General features: G+C 32.3%; 1 protein-coding gene and 1 long non-coding RNA gene across 3 annotated transcripts in view; both read right to left on the bottom strand.

The window, feature by feature from the left end:
* Positions 1-6,967, bottom strand: part of LOC105736958 (uncharacterized) — a 57,182-nt gene extending 50,215 nt beyond the window's left edge. Inside the window, exons 1-3 of the long non-coding RNA XR_001112955.3 lie at positions 6,915-6,967; positions 6,678-6,776; positions 5,886-6,002 (exon numbers count right to left, since the gene is read on the bottom strand). This is a non-coding gene — a long non-coding RNA (uncharacterized LOC105736958). The remainder of the gene's footprint in view (positions 1-5,885; positions 6,003-6,677; positions 6,777-6,914) is intronic.
* Positions 6,968-7,757: 790 nt separating this feature from the next.
* The window catches only part of LOC105736956 (sex-regulated protein janus-A), a 54,920-nt gene continuing 42,726 nt past the window's right edge, over positions 7,758-19,951 (bottom strand). For both annotated transcript variants that reach the window (XM_086913950.1, XM_012493880.3), the window contains exons 4-5: positions 9,584-9,711; positions 7,758-8,158 (exon numbers count right to left, since the gene is read on the bottom strand). In XM_086913950.1, the coding sequence (XP_086770076.1) occupies positions 8,066-8,158; positions 9,584-9,711 (221 nt within the window). In that variant the 3' untranslated portion in view covers positions 7,758-8,065. The remainder of the gene's footprint in view (positions 8,159-9,583; positions 9,712-19,951) is intronic.

The following is a 19,951-nucleotide window of genomic DNA, read 5'->3' on the forward strand; positions in this document are numbered from 1 at the left end:
ATTTCTCTTGTCCTAATATCGTAGAAAAAGGAAATCGCCTTCTTTCTTCCTTCGTATCCGTTTCTTCGTCGCAGATCCGATTTCTTCTCGTTGCCGAAGATTGATCTCAATTGAAGAAAGAAAGATTCGAGAATAAATGTAAAAACGATGCTTCCTCGCGTCGAACAAAATTCCTTTCTTGCGAATCGAACGATCGCAAATGTTCGAGAACTGACATTCGTTTCGCCCCCCTTGTTCAAGATGGCGTCCGTGTGACGGGCACGTTGAACGCGTATAACGATTTCTTCCACCTGTTTTTCATTTTTCTAGAAGCACTTTAAAAAAAGTTTCCGTGGAAGAAACCTTTGCACGATTGATTCTCATCTTTCGGGAAGAAGAAATAAAATCAACGTCTCCTCTCGATTCAAATTAAATATCTCTTCTTCCCTTACGACGAAGACTCCTTACGCGTGTCGCGCGTGGCGCCATCTTTGATAAAAACGAAAAAAATTCAATCCTCGATTTTACGACTGTCTTCTCTAAATTAAATCGATTGAAAAAAAAAAAAAAAAAAAGAATTCGAAATTTCGAGGTATTGATTATGAAGAAAATTATAATCCTTGAAGGTAAAGTTTTGCGAGAGTTTAAGAATAATAATGGAGACGTCGATCCGACCGATTATCGATGATCTCTGATGCCCGTTCCGAGGGCGTGAGAAGAATATCCTGTTATCGATGTTATCGCCCTTCATATTCCCCCGCCCCCTTCCCTCCCCCCGTTATTTTGAGGCGTGTGGGTGTGTGCTCGGCGAGAGTTGATGCGCGTGCGAGCGTATGCGATATATCGAATCGAGTTGAATCGAATAAATCGGTTTCGATTAGGGTACAATTTCTTCCTTCAATTCTCTGTCTTTCTCCTCCCCTTAAGTAAATCGAGTAACTATTTTTTGCAAGATTTTTTTTTTTTTTTGACGTTGCGCATCGCAGAAAACACTATCGCGGGCAATCTTACACAACTTCATTTGTGATGATTGATTAATATTGATCGATTTAACGAATCTTTTCTTTGAAGCTTGTTGTTATGTAGATACAAAGGTTTCTCGATTTATTTAATTTGTAAATAAATCTAGTTTTAATTCTTTTCGACTAATTCATCGATGGATTTTAATTTTTTTTTTTTAACGATATATATATATATAAAATATAGGTATAAATAGAAACACGTTCGTTTTATTTTTAGTTCAATCCGTTTCGTCTCGATCGATCTTGTATTAATTTAAGAATTCTTTAATCGATGTAAAAAGAAATGTAAAAAAAATTATAAGAGATACTTTTTTTTTTCAATTGTTCCCCCCCGTATTATTATTCGCTATTATTATTTAATTTTTATTCCGTTCGAATTTATTTTTTGTAATAAATATCATAAATTAACGGAGAAAAATCGAATCTGACCAATAATTGAAATTGAAATCGTGTGTTCGATTTGACAATCGAAGGCTGCGAATGTGCGAAACGCTCGCACGTGTTTAGAAAGGAAGCTTGTATTAGCGGACTTGGACCTTGAATGTTACCGATTCAACTCTTCAAGCACAGTTGATTTTTACGACGAGACTGTGCAGCTTCGAAAAACTTTGAAACTTTGTTCGTACGCTTTCTTGAATTTAAATAATAAATAAATAGAGAAGCGATTGGAGCAAAATATCTGGTTCAAATTCAAGAACGCGAACGGCCTTTTGCTCAAAGCAAATGTTACCATTCTACCGAGCACAATTTGATCTTGTACAAATAATTATTAATTGAAATAATTTAAATAAATTGTTGTAGATATAATAATAATAATTGGGCGATGTAATTTTTTATTTATTCGTCGTACAATTCGAACGATTACATTGTTAAGGATTCCCTTCGCGAATCCAGTGATGGCCATCCTCGCGCAATGGTCAGTTTTAATAACAAAATAAAAAGAAGAAAAAAAAATACGGAGATAGAGAGAGATATAGAGAGAAAGAGAGAAAGAAATTGTTTCGAGAGGGAAATTTTATAGAAAATTTGTTAAAGTTCTCGGATTTTTAAAGAGCTATTCGTTTGTTATTGTTGCATTGTATAATAATTATACACAAGCTCAGATTGTGCACGGACCATCATAACATTTATTAGTGACTAAAAAACGCGCTGTTGCATACTCGAGATGTTCGCTTTGTAATTTATTATAATAATCGTTAAAGAAAGGGTGAAGACAAAAAAAAGAATAAGCGAGAAGATTGTCGTGAAAGTTGTTGATCGAGAGAGAGAGAGAGAGAGAGAGAGAGAGAGAGAGAGAGAGAGAGAGAGAGAGAGAGAGAGATTTATCGTAACGTAGTTCTTCCTCGAACTGGTGTTAAAAAATGGTGTTAGAAAAATGAAAAGAAAGAAAAAAAAAAAAAAAAAAAAAAAAAAAAAAAATTAAATATCGACAATGTGGTGCCGGATCAAAATATGGACAAGAATGTATATAAATAGATGGCGTCGCTGGCTGTGCTGTGCAAATTGTTGAATAGCAATGTGATACACACATATATACACACACATACATACTCACAAACATACATACATATATATGTATATGTATAAATACACGATACACACGTATATCAGATACGGGGATGCGGTATTATTATCTTCTGAGAAAAGAAAAATTGTAAAATTGCAAAGGCTGCTATTGCGATGGAAACGTAATTCCAATTCGTTTGTTGGCGCCATTTGCAACGCGCTCGATCGATTGATTCGTTTGAGGCGAAGAATGAATAAACGATTGAAATAATATCCGTACAAGCGTTTTAACTTTGCAACAACAAGAAAGATCGTGACGCGAAATGAATCGTGATTCGAAATGCGTGCTCGACTATATCGATGCTAAACGAATGACAAATCATCGAACCGGCGATGAATCGATCTCGATCGAGAGCAGCCAACTTCACTCGATAAAAATAAACGCGCAATGGCGACTTTTGCAACGACGCAACGATTTCTTCGTATGTACACACGCAAGCCGCGATTATGCGAATTATATTTCGATCGAAATACGACGTATTTTCAAGTCTTCGTTCTTGTGCTCTTTGTTCACGTCGTGTTCGTTTCATTTTTTTGTGCACACTGTCCAGCTATGCGAGGAAACGCGTACCGTCATGTCACTGAATTTGTGAATTCCACGATTCCACGGGATTCGGGAGGGAAATTTGGAGTTTAAGCTTAAGCTAAAAGGGGAATCGTGTAAAATGAAAAACGGCACGTGAACACCGGGTGGCGCAAACGTTTCTTCGGTAAATTCGCTTCGAGTAAAATAGATAGCACACGTGTGTAAGTGAAACCGCCGTTCCAATTCGAGCGTACGCCACGAGCGCTTCGATGTATCGTTCGTTTCGATTCGACCAATTGAACCCTATCTCTACCGTGTTTATTATCGGCGCTGGAATTGGAACGAATAATCGGAAACGATCTTTGGTGGCGGCGAACGTGGCTGTTAAAGCGGCACGATTCTCTTCGTTCGAGAATCGAATTCGCGTTTAATCAGCCGGCGTCGAGTGTCGAGGAGAACGGTTCATTAGTCTCAATTACTAGTTGGAATGTTTCCCGTGGCGTGAAACAACGCCCGCGAGAGACGCGCTAAGCTTGAGCTCGTATCGAAGTCGCAACAATCGACTTTCGATCTATCGCTGTAATCACTGCCATGTCGGCGACGCAGAGTCAGTAAACAATGGCGATTCGGTGTAGAGAGAGAGAGACTCTTCGTTGATTTTTTTTTTTTTTTTTTTTTTTTTTTTTACGAAGCGTTGTTCACGCGCGTTTCACGGATTTATGTATTTTATTGTTATTCTTCTGCTTCGCGATGCATTTACTTTTATTCCGAATTAAAATATCACACTTGCGAATTTCTAGCAATAATTTCTTTTCTTCTTCTTCTATTTTTTTTTTAAATTATTCACTTATTTAAATAAAGTTACTACCACCCAATCACCCATTTTATTCATTGAAGCGAATAACATGTAATAAAGAGTAATTAAATTGAAGTGAGATCATTGTATTATTTCTCGAGCCGCATCGCGAGACAGACGAATTATCAACGATAACGCCGCGTATTGCTTTATTGACCGTATCTCGCAACCGAAACAATTTTGTGTTTTCAGTCAGGGTTAAAAGGAATCAATTCATTTCTCTCTTTAACTGACTGACCAAAGCGTTTCGAGCGTTTACAAGAAACCGGTCGAGTCTTTGAAGTTGCTCGAAACGGGCTACTTTTTAGAACTATCAAGTATCGGACCGTTGTACCGTGGGCAGAGCTCTAGCGCTGGTATTAAAGAGTTGCTGGCAACTTACAATTAAAGAAGGGACAAATCCTTTTTCGATTCGTAAATATATTATGGGATTGGAAGTACCACTGGGGAGCACTGTCCACAAAATTTATTTGTTTCTTGTCCGTAGCATTACCGATTTAAATGATACGTCAAGCTCGAGCGATTCAAAAGTATAAGAAATGCAGTGAACGAAGATTTTCTGCATTTCGTTTTCCACAACTGAACGATTGATCACGTGACAGGTACTTGCGCAGTGCACGTGCGCATATGTGCTAGCAGCAATATCAATTTGCCGCGATAATTCGAACGTAACTTTTCGATTTTCTTATTTCTACAGAACACCGTTATTAAACAATTCTAATTTTTGGATAAAATCTACATAAATCTACGCGTAAACATTTCTAATATTTAATAATTTTTCGAATCATAAGTGAAAGACGTTGTTAAATGAGAAAAATTTCTCTCGTACTGCATTTCTTATACATATGGATATGCTGGAATTTGATGCATTTATCAAGCAGGCATTATTACAATTGTGTTACGAAATACACAGAAAAGAAAAAAGGGAAAATAAAAATGAAGCGCATATGCATTTGACAAAATAAAAAAAAGATATGAATGAGGAAAGCAGTAAGATAACACGCGTGATATGCATGTGTGTATTTTGAAAGGGAGAAAAAAAACAGGAATGAATTACAGATGATCATGTTTATCCTTCACCAACTATACGCAATATAAAAATTGAGTATACAGAGCAGAGCAGCGAGAACCATTTGTCCTAGTCCTAGTATTCATCACCATAATTTATAACCAATTTCAATTTAAATCTAATAAAAATGATGTTATAATACCAATACGCTTTTTAATTATTTCTCGATACTCAAAATATAAAGATTAATGAATTTACTTAGTTAAAAATTCAAATGAATTCATTATTTATATATATATATATAAAAGAAAAAGTCAAATATAAAGACGTTTTTAATAACTTTTTATAAGATCTAATAATTAATAATTATTATCTACATATTATCTACACATCTAATTGCAATTATTCAACGAATAATATAATTCAACGCATTTGAATTACCGATATTTGTTTTATATAAAAAAGCGATAATCATTGTTTCTACTATTACCATAAATGGGAAAAGAATATGAGACGAGAAATAGAATAGTCCTGACATCTAATGGAATTTTGTGTCACTTGTTCTTAACCTTAAAAAACAACTTACGCCATCTAACAAACTATGGTCTAAATACGCATATAAAATTAAAAAGTAAAAATTTGTACTACATTTCATAATTTTACTTTTAAACTGAACCGAAAATATTACCTATCACCACGAAATATATTTTTATATTTTATTTCATTTTCCTATCGAATATTTGTTATTTTTAAAAAAAACTATATTATAAATTTTCATTATTAAAATTAATAATATTCACATCGTGTTAAAAATATTCGAAAATTAAGATAAATAATAAATAATATAGAAAATTACAAATATTACAAATAATATAGAAAATTATAAATGAAAATTATATAAATAATAAAAAGGAATTAAGTACTTACATAAGAATCTTTGCCTTTCTTTGAGAGAATCTACCTTTCTTTCGTAAACTGTCATCATGGCGTCCATATTGAAATCCTTTTTCCCGCCTAAAGTAATTACTGCAATCAGCTATTTATCTGCACAAAAAAATCAAATCTTTAAAATAAATGTATAATATCGTAAAATAAAATAATAACCTAATAGCTTAAATCCTATTTTTAAAGCTCATAATACGAAATAATTGATTATATTTGATCAGTAACTAATGATTAAATACATGAAAAAATTTTTCTTAAATAATTATAATAATACACAATAAATAATCAAACAAATACGTAATAATAAAATAATAGTATAAAAAATAAGAATAACTACTAAATAAGTATTATAAAATAATTATATCACGTACCACACACAAAACGTCTAATCGTCACGAATTTCGACAATAAAATGACACCGATGTATCGAATTACAAACGGAGAGGGGATATATACAATTCGATATACACAAGTTAAAACGTGTCGAGCGTGGCATTAACGCGACCATCAATTTCCTGGAAAGGCTGAATAAGAAATGTTTTCAGCCTTGAGGCACTAACCGTAAAATCAAAACAAATACAGAAATAACACACGAGTTGAACGTACGACGAATAGACGCATTTAGGAAATAAATATATGGGAGAGATACATGTGTATGAAATGTGTATGTGTGAATAGATTATAACGAACTACCTATTTCCATCTTTGTGAATAAAAATACTAAAGAAATTTATGATATCTATATAATAACTAATAAAATAAATAAAATCTTACCATATTTGCGTGAAAATCGTTGGATTATTTCTTCATTTTCATGATGTGTGCAAAAACTTTCAAAGCCACCCGCCATCGAAGCTTCAATCAAACGATAATCTGTATAAAAATATTTAATTCTGGTATAATAATGATTAAACGAACACATATTGATTAGATATAGCTTAATAATGTATAATTAAACGTAATAATCGCAATATAATAATGTATTAATAAAAATTGAACGTAATTACGTACCTCTGCCGGTGAAACACGACCTGTCACCACGCTTTTCAACTGTAGACTCATGCGCACTATGATGCGCGCTGATTCGTTTCGCTACTAAATCTTAGCGACTTTCTGATTGGCTAGAGAGATATGGCTCTCTATTCACTTCAGTCGCGCGAAAATTGAAACATGATATATTATATTTCAATTGTATATTTGTATGATTTTTATAAATCAAAGTCTCACAAAAATATTCCGATTAAAAATATGAAATAAGAATAGATTATTATAATTAATTTAATATAAAAATTATCCAAAAATCATTATCATCTTTTGAACATAGGTATCTTTTTAAAAATACTCAAGAGATGGCGCCAAAGATCAATTCTTATTTTAAAATCTCTATCCTTGTCTTGTTATTTTCTCTCCTTATCTATTTAGTTTCATTTACGGCACTCAAGAGATGGCGCTGATTCTCAAATTTTTACCCTATCTCTATCCTTTTTTAATTTGTTTGCTCTCTTTGTCATACAAATATAATTATGTATAAAATTAAACAAAACACATCATATTGTATAAAAAATAATCTGTAACATAATATTTATTTTATTTCTTCTCTTTTTATTTTTATTTGTAATTTTATATATTGAAATTTAATTTCAATTTGGGCTGAATTAAGTAAATTTATTTGAGAATGAAACTAAAATGATTAAAGATACAAAAACATGGAAAAATACATTGAATTTTTTATATGTATGTTTTATGTATATTTTTTTATATATTACATAGATACATTAATACTTTTGTACTTTTACATTTTGTATATTATAATGTATTTATTATAAATCATTTAAATTTGAAAACAAAACACAGTTTCCATGCTTAAATCGATTTAATTAAATACACAAAATTAAATACATAAACTAAATTAGTTAGAACTCGTTAAATATTTACACAATTAATATTATCCATAATATATGATTTATTCAAACGAATAAATCATATACTATGTCACATATAATCAAAATGAAATCGTATTAGATCAGATTTCTAATTTTCATATTTAAAAATACACAATTTAACAATGTAAGAAACTCTTTATTAAACCACATATTTAATGCATTCAAATATATCCCATCTTGAGCTGAATACGAATAAAGAAACGTTTTTCTTCTTGTCAATTAGTATCCATCGTCTGACCATGTGATCGAATAATCAGGATAATATTTTTTCAGTATATTAACGGATACCTCGTGATCTGCTTTCCCAAAGCCCTGAAAATAAACCAAATATTATTAATGCAAATTGTTGATTCTCGTTCGTGGATTCCAAAGAAAGAAAAGAAAAATATACCAATATATTATGTTAATATCCAGACACCTTTTGATATCTTTTTACTTAGCATAAAATTAAAAATTTCTCTTTCAAAAAATTTTCTGAAATCAAAGAATAAACAATGTCGAAAGTTTGATTTATTAACATAAAATTACTTTCCCTCGAGACTTATTTAGATTCAGAAAGAGCATTTTTCCAAAGTCTACAATCCCTACTAATAAACCCTTCGTTCGATCCATGGAATATCGTGGTAATCTCTAACCGGTATCGATAAGGTTTTATGCGAATTTCGTTGATCTTATCGCGTCCCTACTTCCAGCCTCGAAAGTAGAATAATTACAATCGCCTAAAATCGAGAACCCCTCGTTTTATAGACGATCATTGATAGGCCAAGTTTGCCCCACAAACACGATTTCAATCCGATTTTATCTCACGATTTTTATTCTCATTTTATTTCGATCACATTTTGAGATCGACTTGAAATGGGGGAAATTTGAGTTCCTTGAGAGATTTATCAAAATTTTATCGAAGCATTGATAAAATAAAATAACAATCGTTCATAAGAATGAAACTAAATAGAAAATTTCGACGTATAATTAAAAATTAATTATCAACGTCTTCGTGTGTGATAAAATTCGATCCATTAGATTAACGACGTTGCTTTTCGAAATTGTAATTAATTGAAATGAAACAAACGAGAACAAAGTAGACGACAGATAGTACCGTATGCGTGCCAATATAAATCGTGTTAAAAGTGAAATCATAGCGTGCATTAAGTTAATAGCATGATGTCCCGATGAATATAAATATATATGGAGAGAAAATGGTTCTTTGATAATTTGTTAATTTTTTGAAACGTTTCCTTTCAAAAGCAAATTGAACGTAATAGGTCGAGGTTTGATTTTCAAAATGGCACGTTCAATTAAATTCAATTTCATTTTGAATGGGTTTTATGCTTCAATAAACAATCTACAATTCTTGTGAAAGTTTCAGATATATCTTATCAAATCTTGTTTACAAAGTTGACTATAAAAATATTATAAAATTAATTCAAGTCAATAACTTTTTACCTCAAGAGACTTAATAGTTCTTTTTAGTATTTATATTTCATTTAAAAAAACAAATTTAATATCCTTACATATTTTCTTCTTAAATATCCACTTGCAAAAAAATTAATAATATAAAATTATATTCTCCTTTTGCAACTTATGTGAAACATTTTTTTCATAAAACAAACAATCTGGATGAATTATTAGAAGACATATTCTGTAATATATTTCTATAATTTCAAAAGAGTTAATCAATCAATCAATCAATCAAATCAGGAATGTTTCATTGAGATTCGTTAATCCCTAAAATATTACCTGAGAATATCCAAAGACTTTGATGGTTTTTTTATCGGGATCGTGTTCTATTCTTCCACCTCCAAGGCATTTCAACTGCAAACCGGAAATCGGTTTCACTTGTTCTCCAGTCTCATCAAAGATATCATCTGAAATGAGAGAAATGTATAAATATATGTATATAAAGGACTCGATTAATATAAATGATATTCTGAGAATCAAAATAACATGTATGACGTACAAATTATTTTGAGAAATGCATATTTATAAGTTGTGCATATGTGCATAATAATACAATTCATGTTTATTAAACGCAAGTGATTAAAAATGTTATAGAAATATTGATACATTTATCATTAATTGTTTCTATTTGAATAGATATTAGTACTAATTTTGTCAAAAACGTATGCACTTTTGCATTTTTAACAGTGACAAAACAAACAAATAGTTTGAAGCCAATCAATTTGATTGAACTTGATAATTCTGATTATAAATAAATAATCGTTTTCTTTGTATTTTTGTATCGCATATCGCATCACGTTCGCTTTGAATTATAATTAATATGTTGAAATAATTTAAAATAAACGTGAAATCACAGCATATAATTACATTTTCTACATTCAAGTTGAATTTACAATCATTGATTTCAAATAATATCAGAAAAGCTAATAAAGCAATATTTGTACTCGTAGCACAAACATTATTATTGATTGGTTGGGCATTCTGATAGACTTAAGAAAGGATTACAGCAGTTGAATTCATATAATAAAATATTTAACGATCCATAAAGGAACCACGATAAGGTATGCTTCTGAAGTTGATTCATTATAGAGAAATTAATAGATTACCGTTGAAGAAAGAATTTACTCTGAAAAATTACTTTTCTCGATTCTTTTTGTTCTTTAAATTTCTCTTAAATGAATCATAAGAAACTTAAAAAGATTCAATCATTCAAATAGAAAAAATGGTGTAATTTTTATCATATATATGTAATATTGAAAACAATGTTTAAAAGTAGTTTTAGAATAAATAAAAAGAATGGATGATATTTATTTAATCGTGAAATAAAGTTCAAAACCTTTGAAAATTATGTTTTTAATTTTGATAGAATAGAAGTAAGAAATTAGCATTTGAGGATTTTATCATATTTATAAGCGATATAGCTTAATTGATTGATTTTATCTCCGAAATTTATGTGGAAAATAAAAAAAATTTCATAAATTCAGGTTGCAATAAATCAAGTTTTAAATGATCACCATATGTTAAAGCCAATTCCAGAATTCCAATTCTCTAAATTAATAAATTTCATTTCTATAAATGCTAAAAGCAATATTGGTACCCAATTTCAGCTTGGTTATGAAACAACATAATATAAATAAAATTTATATTAAAAATCATTATTTCTTTTTTTTTTTTTTTTTAAAAAAGCACAAGCTACTTTTCACTGACAACATCCTTAATCAATCATCCTACTTCTTTTAAATATACACCATCAGAACTGAAAGAAACCACCAATGTGTTTCAAGAATCCAAAATAAATTCAAACAAAAGTTAAAATAGTATTTCATAATTTCTCATAAAGTCTATTGATTTAAAAAATTCCTTTTCATATTTCTAGCTTTAACTTTCAATCAACGACCAGTGTTTAATAAATAGAAACTACTGTAACCTATTTTTACCTTCCAAACCTTCTTCTTCCATCTTATCTCTCGTCTCAACTCGTCACACAACTCAACTCCAAAAACCTAATCTACCTGTAAATTATTTAAACAAACGGAGGTATGAAATATCGATGGGGAAATAAAGATGGTTTAAAACCAATCAAACACACCAGTTCGAACACATCGGTTCGCAAGCGTCGAAAATGTTGATCCAAAGCAAATCGGTGTAAAGCTTTGCAATCGGGCTGCAAAACGTTCAGATTTGCCACGAATTGGAAGGCCTGGCGCAAAGGTGGTCGGATTCTGGCGTAATCGAGGCCTGTCACGGCCTTTGTCACGCATAAAAGTATATATTTGGCGATCCACCTAGAGAAAAAAGATCAAGAAAGAAAACACACAGAGATTAAGAGGCGCGTTGAAAAAAAAAAAAAAATTTTTAATTTTGAAATGAGAAGAAAAATGACGAGGAAAATGATTTTTATCGAATTCTACAAATATCAATCATTGAAAATAATAATTACTTTTCTCAAGGATTTGATGATAGACATATATTAAAGGAAAAAGCATGTGTATACATGAATTATACTTCATCAGTTGAAATCAGTTAGAATTCAATAAACGTGAAAATTGGAAGAGTGGTGAGCATTGTGCAATTATATTATGGAAAAATTTGATTCGTTTCTTTCGTTCGTAATTCCTAATTTCCTCGACAAATTAAAAATAAATAAATAAATAAATAAATTATATACACTAAAATATAGAACGAAATAAATTACTTCTCCATCCATTTGCCGAATAATCATTCGGCCGAATACGAATTGAACTCGACCTCGCACGAAATTTCGAACGCGCAAATCGTTTAATTTCAACGAATTTCGAATGGAATGAATTTCGAGAATCGAGATTCACGCGTATCGAGTTTTGGAAAAATCGAGGAGCACTTATTTGTCTCTCGATGGTGGTTGCGGCAAAAAAATCCGCCAGAGATCACCGCAATTTGATTCGTATCGATGAGAAGATCCATTGTCGTCGGACGAAGAAAAGAGGCAGGGATTAAAAAAAGGAAAATCTTTTGATTTCCTTGAAGAAAGGGAGATAAGAACGAGATCTTTCCACGGCTATATTGGAAGATGACCCTTGCCCCTTTCAAACGGAATTCTTCTTCCTCGTGGAATACGGCCGAGTGCTTTATTACGTCTTCCTTTGCGTATGGAAAAAAGAAAATTTGCGTTTTCTTTTCCTTTAAATAATTTAGTTTATTATTTGGAATAGCAGGTATTATAAAAATTAAGGAAATTTTATTATTTAAGGAAGAATCGACGTAGAAGATTGATATATGTACTCGACGATTATAGTTACAATAAATTTATATTATGTGAGGTTAATCAATGAATTTAATAATAATAATAATAATTCATTCGAAAGATTTTCCTTTTCTTTCTTCTTCTATTCCAGATATTTAAAGAATTATGATCTGTATTGTTAGAGAATACTATAAAAGGATGAGAAGAAAGGATTTATTACGTCGCATGTATTATTTAGCAATGTAAATTTTTCCCCCTCCAATGCACTATATTTCTATGTAAAAATATTCCCCTAACTATAACTCCTCCATTCTGCAGAGTGAAAAAGAATTTTTCAAGTAAATTTAAAACCAGATTCACCGTAGGTGGCTATCTAAATAATAAAAAGTTAATACATTCATTCCATTCCATCTTTTCTTTAACTTCGACTTACTTGCCAAAAATATTTCGTCTCTTGTCAACCACATAAGAAAAAAAAAAGATACATTAAAGATTATACTTTCGTGGAAAAACAAACTTTCTCAAATTTTATATAAACTTTGCATAATACAGCACAATAAGATACTTTGATAATCGACAATGAAAAAAAAAAAAAAAAAAGAAACCAAGTATCCCAAACATCCACCAAAAATTGAAATTGGACCATTGATCGATTCGAATTGGATGACAAAATGCATATTAAACCCGATTTCATTTCTTCCCTTCGTGATCGAGAAACGACATGGAACAGCGTGTGAAAAATCGTCGATACGAATCGAGAGAAACGTAATAAAAATTTTAAATATAATTTTAAAATTTAAGAAAAAACGGCAGTTTCTTCCTCGGTCATTTTCATTCGAGAAGAGAAAGAATAAAATGACAAACGAGGGAGAGCGTTTATCCTTGACCCATCGAGGAGGGCCACCCCATTAATTCCTTCGAAAGTCTCGATACGGATGAGGACGTTACCGAAGAAATGAAAACAATGGATGAAAGAAGATAATTTCGTGTAATTTCGTATTATTTCTACGAAACTGATATTAAAACGAGAATTTTTCAAAGATGATCCTTTTCAATTAATAACGATAAACGAGAATATATTAATTGGCCAAGTTCATCGAAAGAAGAACGACGAGCAACATCCTCCCTCTCTTCGAGAGAATCTTGGCGAATTTGTTCTCTTTTAATTCTGTATCTATCGTGTTTCCAATGATCGAATAAAAATATTTAAATATCGATTACGTAACAAGAGATGGATGTTGGATGTTGCCGGTGTTGTTTGCATTTATAGGTTACATTTATAGGAAAAATCGACAGGATCTCGCACGTTGTACGATACCAGCCGCAATATATCGGGGGAGGAAAAAGCGAGTGGGAGAGCGGAGCGAGTTGGAAAATGAGGAGAAATCGATGAGGAAAAGGCGTCTCTCAGTAGGTAGTAAAAGCACGGCTGGGTAAATCGCTAAGTGAAAAACACGGTAAAGATGGAGGGCCGAGCAGCTTCCGGTTTCTAGGTGAAAGAGGCCTTCGACGAAATTGGCTTTCGTCAAAATTTGTTCCGATCCCTTTTGTCAGACGAAAATACGAAAAAAAAAAAAAAAAAAGGCGTAGCTTAAAATAGAAGTTTTCAAAGCGTTTTGCAAAATATAAATTGATATAGAATATAGAATAAAAGTTTCTCTCTCCATCATCTGTATTCTCATATTCTTTTCGACGCATTGCATTAATCAAAATTAATCAAGAATAAAAAGACGTAGCTCTGCTTAAAATTTCCAAAGATTATAGAAGTTATAGAAAATATAAATTCGTGCTAATAAGATAGAATAAAAGTTCACTATTCTCTCTCCATCTATATAAGCTCATGGAAATTCGTGTAAAATCGTAAGTACATTCACAAAATGTTCAAGTAAAATTCAATAATAATAATAAAAATTTCGCTGTATCTCGTATCCTTTTCGAGGCATTACATCAATCAAAATTAATAAAAAAAAAAAAAAAAAAAAAAAAGATGTAGCTCTGCTTAAAATATCCAAGAAATTTCCAAAGTGTTATAGAAGTAAAATTTAATGGATAATAATGAAAATTTCTCATATTCTTTTCGAGGCATTAATCAAAATTTATCGCTTTCTTTAATCGTCCTCCCCCAAGTTGGAAAATATTTGGAAATAATGAAGCAAGGAAATGGAAGAAATATATTCGAGATCGCTGCGCGTAAACGTTTGATCGAGGAACAAGGGAACGCGATGCGATTCGAGCAGCTGGAAAGCCCGTGGACCAATTATCGAGAGAAAAAGGTGGAGAAAAGTTAATTAGGGCGGCATAATCGTTGCCCTCAAGTTCATTATCCCGTATCGAGGGTTAGAGAATTGACCTTGAGAGTGTAAACCCGATTTAATCTTAAAATTTTATTCCCAATTAAAAGATCACGCGTATCGATTATTAATTTCTTAATCGAACGAATGAATCAAGATACATAAAGTTGAATTTCGATTTTCAAAATTTTAAAAAGAAACTTAGAGCTTGGTACGAAACGATTAATTCGATAAAAGTGCCAATTGTGAAGTGTTATATTACGAATTAAAAATTGATTGATTTGCACGAGCAAAAATAATTTAAAAAGAGTGGAAGCAACGAAGATATTTATCCACGTTAATGATTATTCAAAATTCATTCGAGGAGGGATTCTGTTTCAACGATACGAATCTAGGAAGCCATCGGGAATGGTAAAATTAAAAAGATTCGTTCGAAATTTTTGATTGCTAATTGAATCACTGAAAATTCCGGAACGGATCCAATTTATTCATTTTTATGCGTCTTGGAATTATTTCGTTTGCTCGAAATTGTGAAAGAAACCTTGCGACGATAGAAAATAGTTCAAGGTATGTGTATATATATTCGACGACTTTCGAGGATCGGCTTTTATGGATATGGGGATCCAACTTGTATTTACACGAAACAGAAAATTGGAAAACATTGAGGCGATGAAAAAGTTTCTTCCAATAATTAATTTTCCATTTTTCTATTTTTCAACGTGCTATACTATTTTCTATATTCTTCGTTTCATACTTTGCTCTACGTAAGTTTCTATTAAAAACTTTTGGAAAATATTCCAATTTAACACGCAACGGATAATTATCTAGAGATTGAAGATTTTGTTTCAACGCTTGGAGTTTAATACGGTTTGTCTCGCCACGTCTTTAAAGCTTATTTTCTCGAAAACAGCTTATCCAAAGTTTTTAATCTTGTTCCATCTGATCCACCATTCCGTCCAAAATTTGCCCTTAATTCAAATATGTGACTTAAGCGTAAGCCGATAAAACTGGCTGTCGAAACGCGTTTGTTGCGCTTGCAACTTAAATAAAGCGTCACGTTAATTATGAAAAATTTAATAACAAGCTTCTTGAAAATTTTTGCCTGTTTTTAAAATCGTCTCATTGATGTGAAAACTTTTCAAAAAAAGCTGGAAATTTAATATCATCGTAATTATTCGAGAATCATAGAGGATTATTCCTCTAGGATATTTGATACTCGTGCAAAAATATAATATAAATTTTCCTCGAAACGTTTTACGCGACATAATAATTTTTCAATCGCATTATCCCATCTCGAATAACTAAAATCTCTTGTTAAATTTCATATCAAAATTGTTACCCGCCCCTTCTTCAAACTAAGTAAGAAAATCTTACGCAAAATCAAATCTCTCGGGTTACTCGATTACGAACTTGCGACAGCGTGTTTTCTCGTCTCCAATAAAACTTTCGACGCGATGGAGGACGTATTATTTCGTTTGTTCTACGCAACAACAACGACGTAAAATAAATACGAAGGGAAATAAATTTCACGGAATTCAAGAATTGTACAACGTCTTTGAAATCTTTCGTCGTGTTTCTAACATCTGCACCGGGGAGAGATCCTCCTTGCGGATACGTAAATAACGTAACGTGTATCATCACTTTATAGCTCCAGTCGATTTTTCTATAATGTCAAGGATTCACAGAACAGGAACAGAAGATAGGATTTATCAAAGAGACGCGAAATGTTATTTAAATTGTGTTAAAAGTTTATCGAAACGTGAATATGATTCTTTTATAAACACAGATATCGTAAATCTATAAATTAAAAAAGTATAAAAATGATGAATTGAATGGGCTGAGAGATAAAGTAAGATATTCGCTTCTATCTAACGTGATCAAGATCTGTTTCGCGATAATAAAATCGCAAAGAGAAAAATTTAAAGAAGCCTTCCTTCCGCTTTAATCTTTAATATATCAATCTCGGATATTGAAATCATGACAGCACTGTTGCTGACAACGATCGATCAATCTTTCCAAACTTCGTACAGCCCATAAATATTCAAGGGAAAAAAAATGTATATGGGGATAGGAAGGATCAGGAAAGCGGAAGAGAAACGCGATAAGTTCTCTCCAAACGATCCATGGACCTTGTTCCATAGCGTTGATTGAGAAAGGTTCCCGTGTAATGATCCCGGCGAAATTTCGACCGGCAATATTTTACGAACGAATCCCTCTTTTGCCGAAAGATCGGCCGAGGGGAATGAAAAAAAAATGACCCGGCAGAATTACTTTCCTTTCGAATATATATCCTTTACATTATTTTCGAGTTAAATTAACTTTTATATTCCTTCATGGATTCCTTGTTATGATTTATTACGCGAGGAACAGATATCAAAATGCAAAGAAGATTTCCCCTCGTTCGAAGATAATTTAACAAAATATTTGAATATTTATCGTGGATTCTAAAGAGGATTATATTCGTTGCAATCAAGACGAGTCTATTATTATTATTATACGCAATTAAAATATTTCCACGAGGATTCTTGATGGAAACAAAAAAAATTCGAGTAACGTTTAAAATAATTTTTACAACGTAAAAGCATTAAATATAAAAGAAAAATCTTTATCGATAAAAGTTTATCAAAAACTTTCGCGTGTTTAAAATGCGGCTGAAAAAAAAAAAACTTGGTCCATCTTTCATAAAAGGTATATTACATATGCAATAGCGAAATACGATAAGAGATGGTTTAAAAATTAAACGAACCTCGCCACCGCAAGCTGTTTTAATCATCCAAGGGAACACAATATCCTCATCCATTCCCGATTCAACTTTATACCATAATACCACGGGTCCCTCGGGTGTTGATAAATTTGATAACAAGCTGAAATTCTTCGGAGAGAGATAATAACTTTGCATTGAAACTTTAATCCACGCTGTTTAAACAACATTTTCCATCCATAATCTCCGTTTACTCCGGATATATCATAATCTCGTCCCTGATATATATATATTTTCCGACCTCATATTCCACGAAAATTTGTACAAAAATACCGAGGAAATTTCAAATGCCGACTTTTCGGCGCCGATTCGATTCACGTTTTACGATAGATTAATTTAGGTTAGGTTAGGTTCGGTTAAATCAGGTTACTTTACTTGTTTCGAAACTTGGTAGACGATTGTTTCCAGGTCGATCTCGAGGTTAGATTGATCACTCTTGTGAGATGCGTGGGCGAGAGAGCTAAATTGCTATCCAAATTACTATAAAAATTCGCCGACAATAACTTCCTTCTACCGTTGAAAGTTGAATTTCCACATGATATGATACGCGTATATGTCGTCGTATTATCCCCACTGGTACAATCGAGTAAAATCGCGTCACGTGACCAGGCTTCGCATTGTGTCACGTGACCAGGCTTCGCATTGTGTCACGTGACCCGCCTTTACTCTATATACACCAATGATAAAGGGGATAATAACGTATTCTTTACATTTAATTCGTTTGGAGGGAAATCGATTTGAATTGAGGATATTTTTAATGATAAATTAAAATATATAAAGTATCAAGATAGCAATCGCCATTCTTTCTTCAATTTTGAAACAATTTTGAAATGATATAACAAAGGATAATGCTTGAATAAATATGGAAAAATTTTTAACGTTTTTTTAACGTAATTATATAATAACGATTCCTCTCAACCATCATTGAAATGTTTTTCGTTTTTCTAATTATATAAAATCACACTAAGTAACACTGCCATTCATCGATCCACTAGCTCGTTCGTATTGTCCTCGGTCTGGGACGTCGCTCGTTCCGGAACGAGTTCCAGAGTTAAATCGATCCTCGTGGCCAACACGTGTAAGGGAAAGTTTGACAATCGAGGAAACCACGAGCCATTCAAACAAGAGTCGATACGTCGAGGTTTACGATCCTACTAGAGAGGCACGAGCACTCGATAATGAAATATCCAATAATCACGAACGGATGAATCCGAGACGAGTTTCCAAGAAAATTCCGTCTCGAAACTCGAGCGGAGGAAATCGGTTCCGCCATCGGTTGGGATAGTTCATATAATTAATGCGTATTTTTAAAAATTTTGATCTACAATTGATGCAAAAAATGTATGTGAGGTAAAATTATACGGTTACAATCGAAGAACAATCGTACAGTGGATATTTTTGCACAAACGAAACGGAACGATGAATTAACTTTGAATGTTTCTTCTCAAATTTAACCAATCATTCTGTTGAATTTCTCCAAGATGTTTCTTCCAAGATTGTGAATTCGACATTGATGAACATTGATCGAAACGAGCATGGTCCGACACCTACTTCCATCCCAAGATCTTGTCAATTGGGGAGGAGTTTGGACGGTCTCGAGGCGAGCGTCAATCAAATCTTGCGCGCTTATCAGTAGGAACAGTGCAAGCCTCGACACATGTCTCGAATTGATTCGCGACCGATCCGATTCCAATATTATCGAGGAAAATCTTAAAAGAAATTTCAACAAATTCTAGAAGAATTCTTTTTTGAGAATTCGCAAGTGTGCATATTTCTCAATATATTGAACAATTAAAATACAATATTATTTTCCCTTATACAGAAATTCCATTGGGTAATAACAATAAAATCATACTGATTGAAATGAATCTAAAATTTTCAAAAAAAAAAAAAAAAAAAAATTCGTAATGTTATTCGCGCAAACTACTTTTTCTTTGCCTTTTATTTTCCCGAGAGATTTTTCGAATCCCAGAAATAGCAAAAAAAAAAAAACAAAAAATTCGATATTCGAAACTTTTTGACTCTGGACAAGTATCGAAATTTCGAGCGTCCCCCAAACTCTGTCACAGTTCAGAGAAACTGGTCGGCCATTCGTAATTTGTCCACGTTCCACATCTGATCGCGTTTAATTCTCGAAACACGCACATTTTGCATTCCTGGATTAACATTCAACGTTGATTATACAACGACCTTTGATCTCATTTACCCTCCCTCCCCCCTTCCTCCTTAATGAATTATGCATATCGCAATACAAGTTGATCGAGCTCTCCCCTCCCCCCTCCCCTCCCTCTCTCTCTCTCTCTCGAAAATTTACTTCACCGTGAAATCGAAAATGATCGAGGAACAAACGTAGCCCTGAGAGTATCATAGCT

This window comes from Apis florea, unplaced genomic scaffold (assembly GCF_048593485.1).
Source record: "Apis florea isolate Af1SG1 unplaced genomic scaffold, ASM4859348v1 contig_3517_pilon, whole genome shotgun sequence".
Classification (NCBI taxonomy): domain Eukaryota; kingdom Metazoa; phylum Arthropoda; class Insecta; order Hymenoptera; family Apidae; genus Apis; species Apis florea.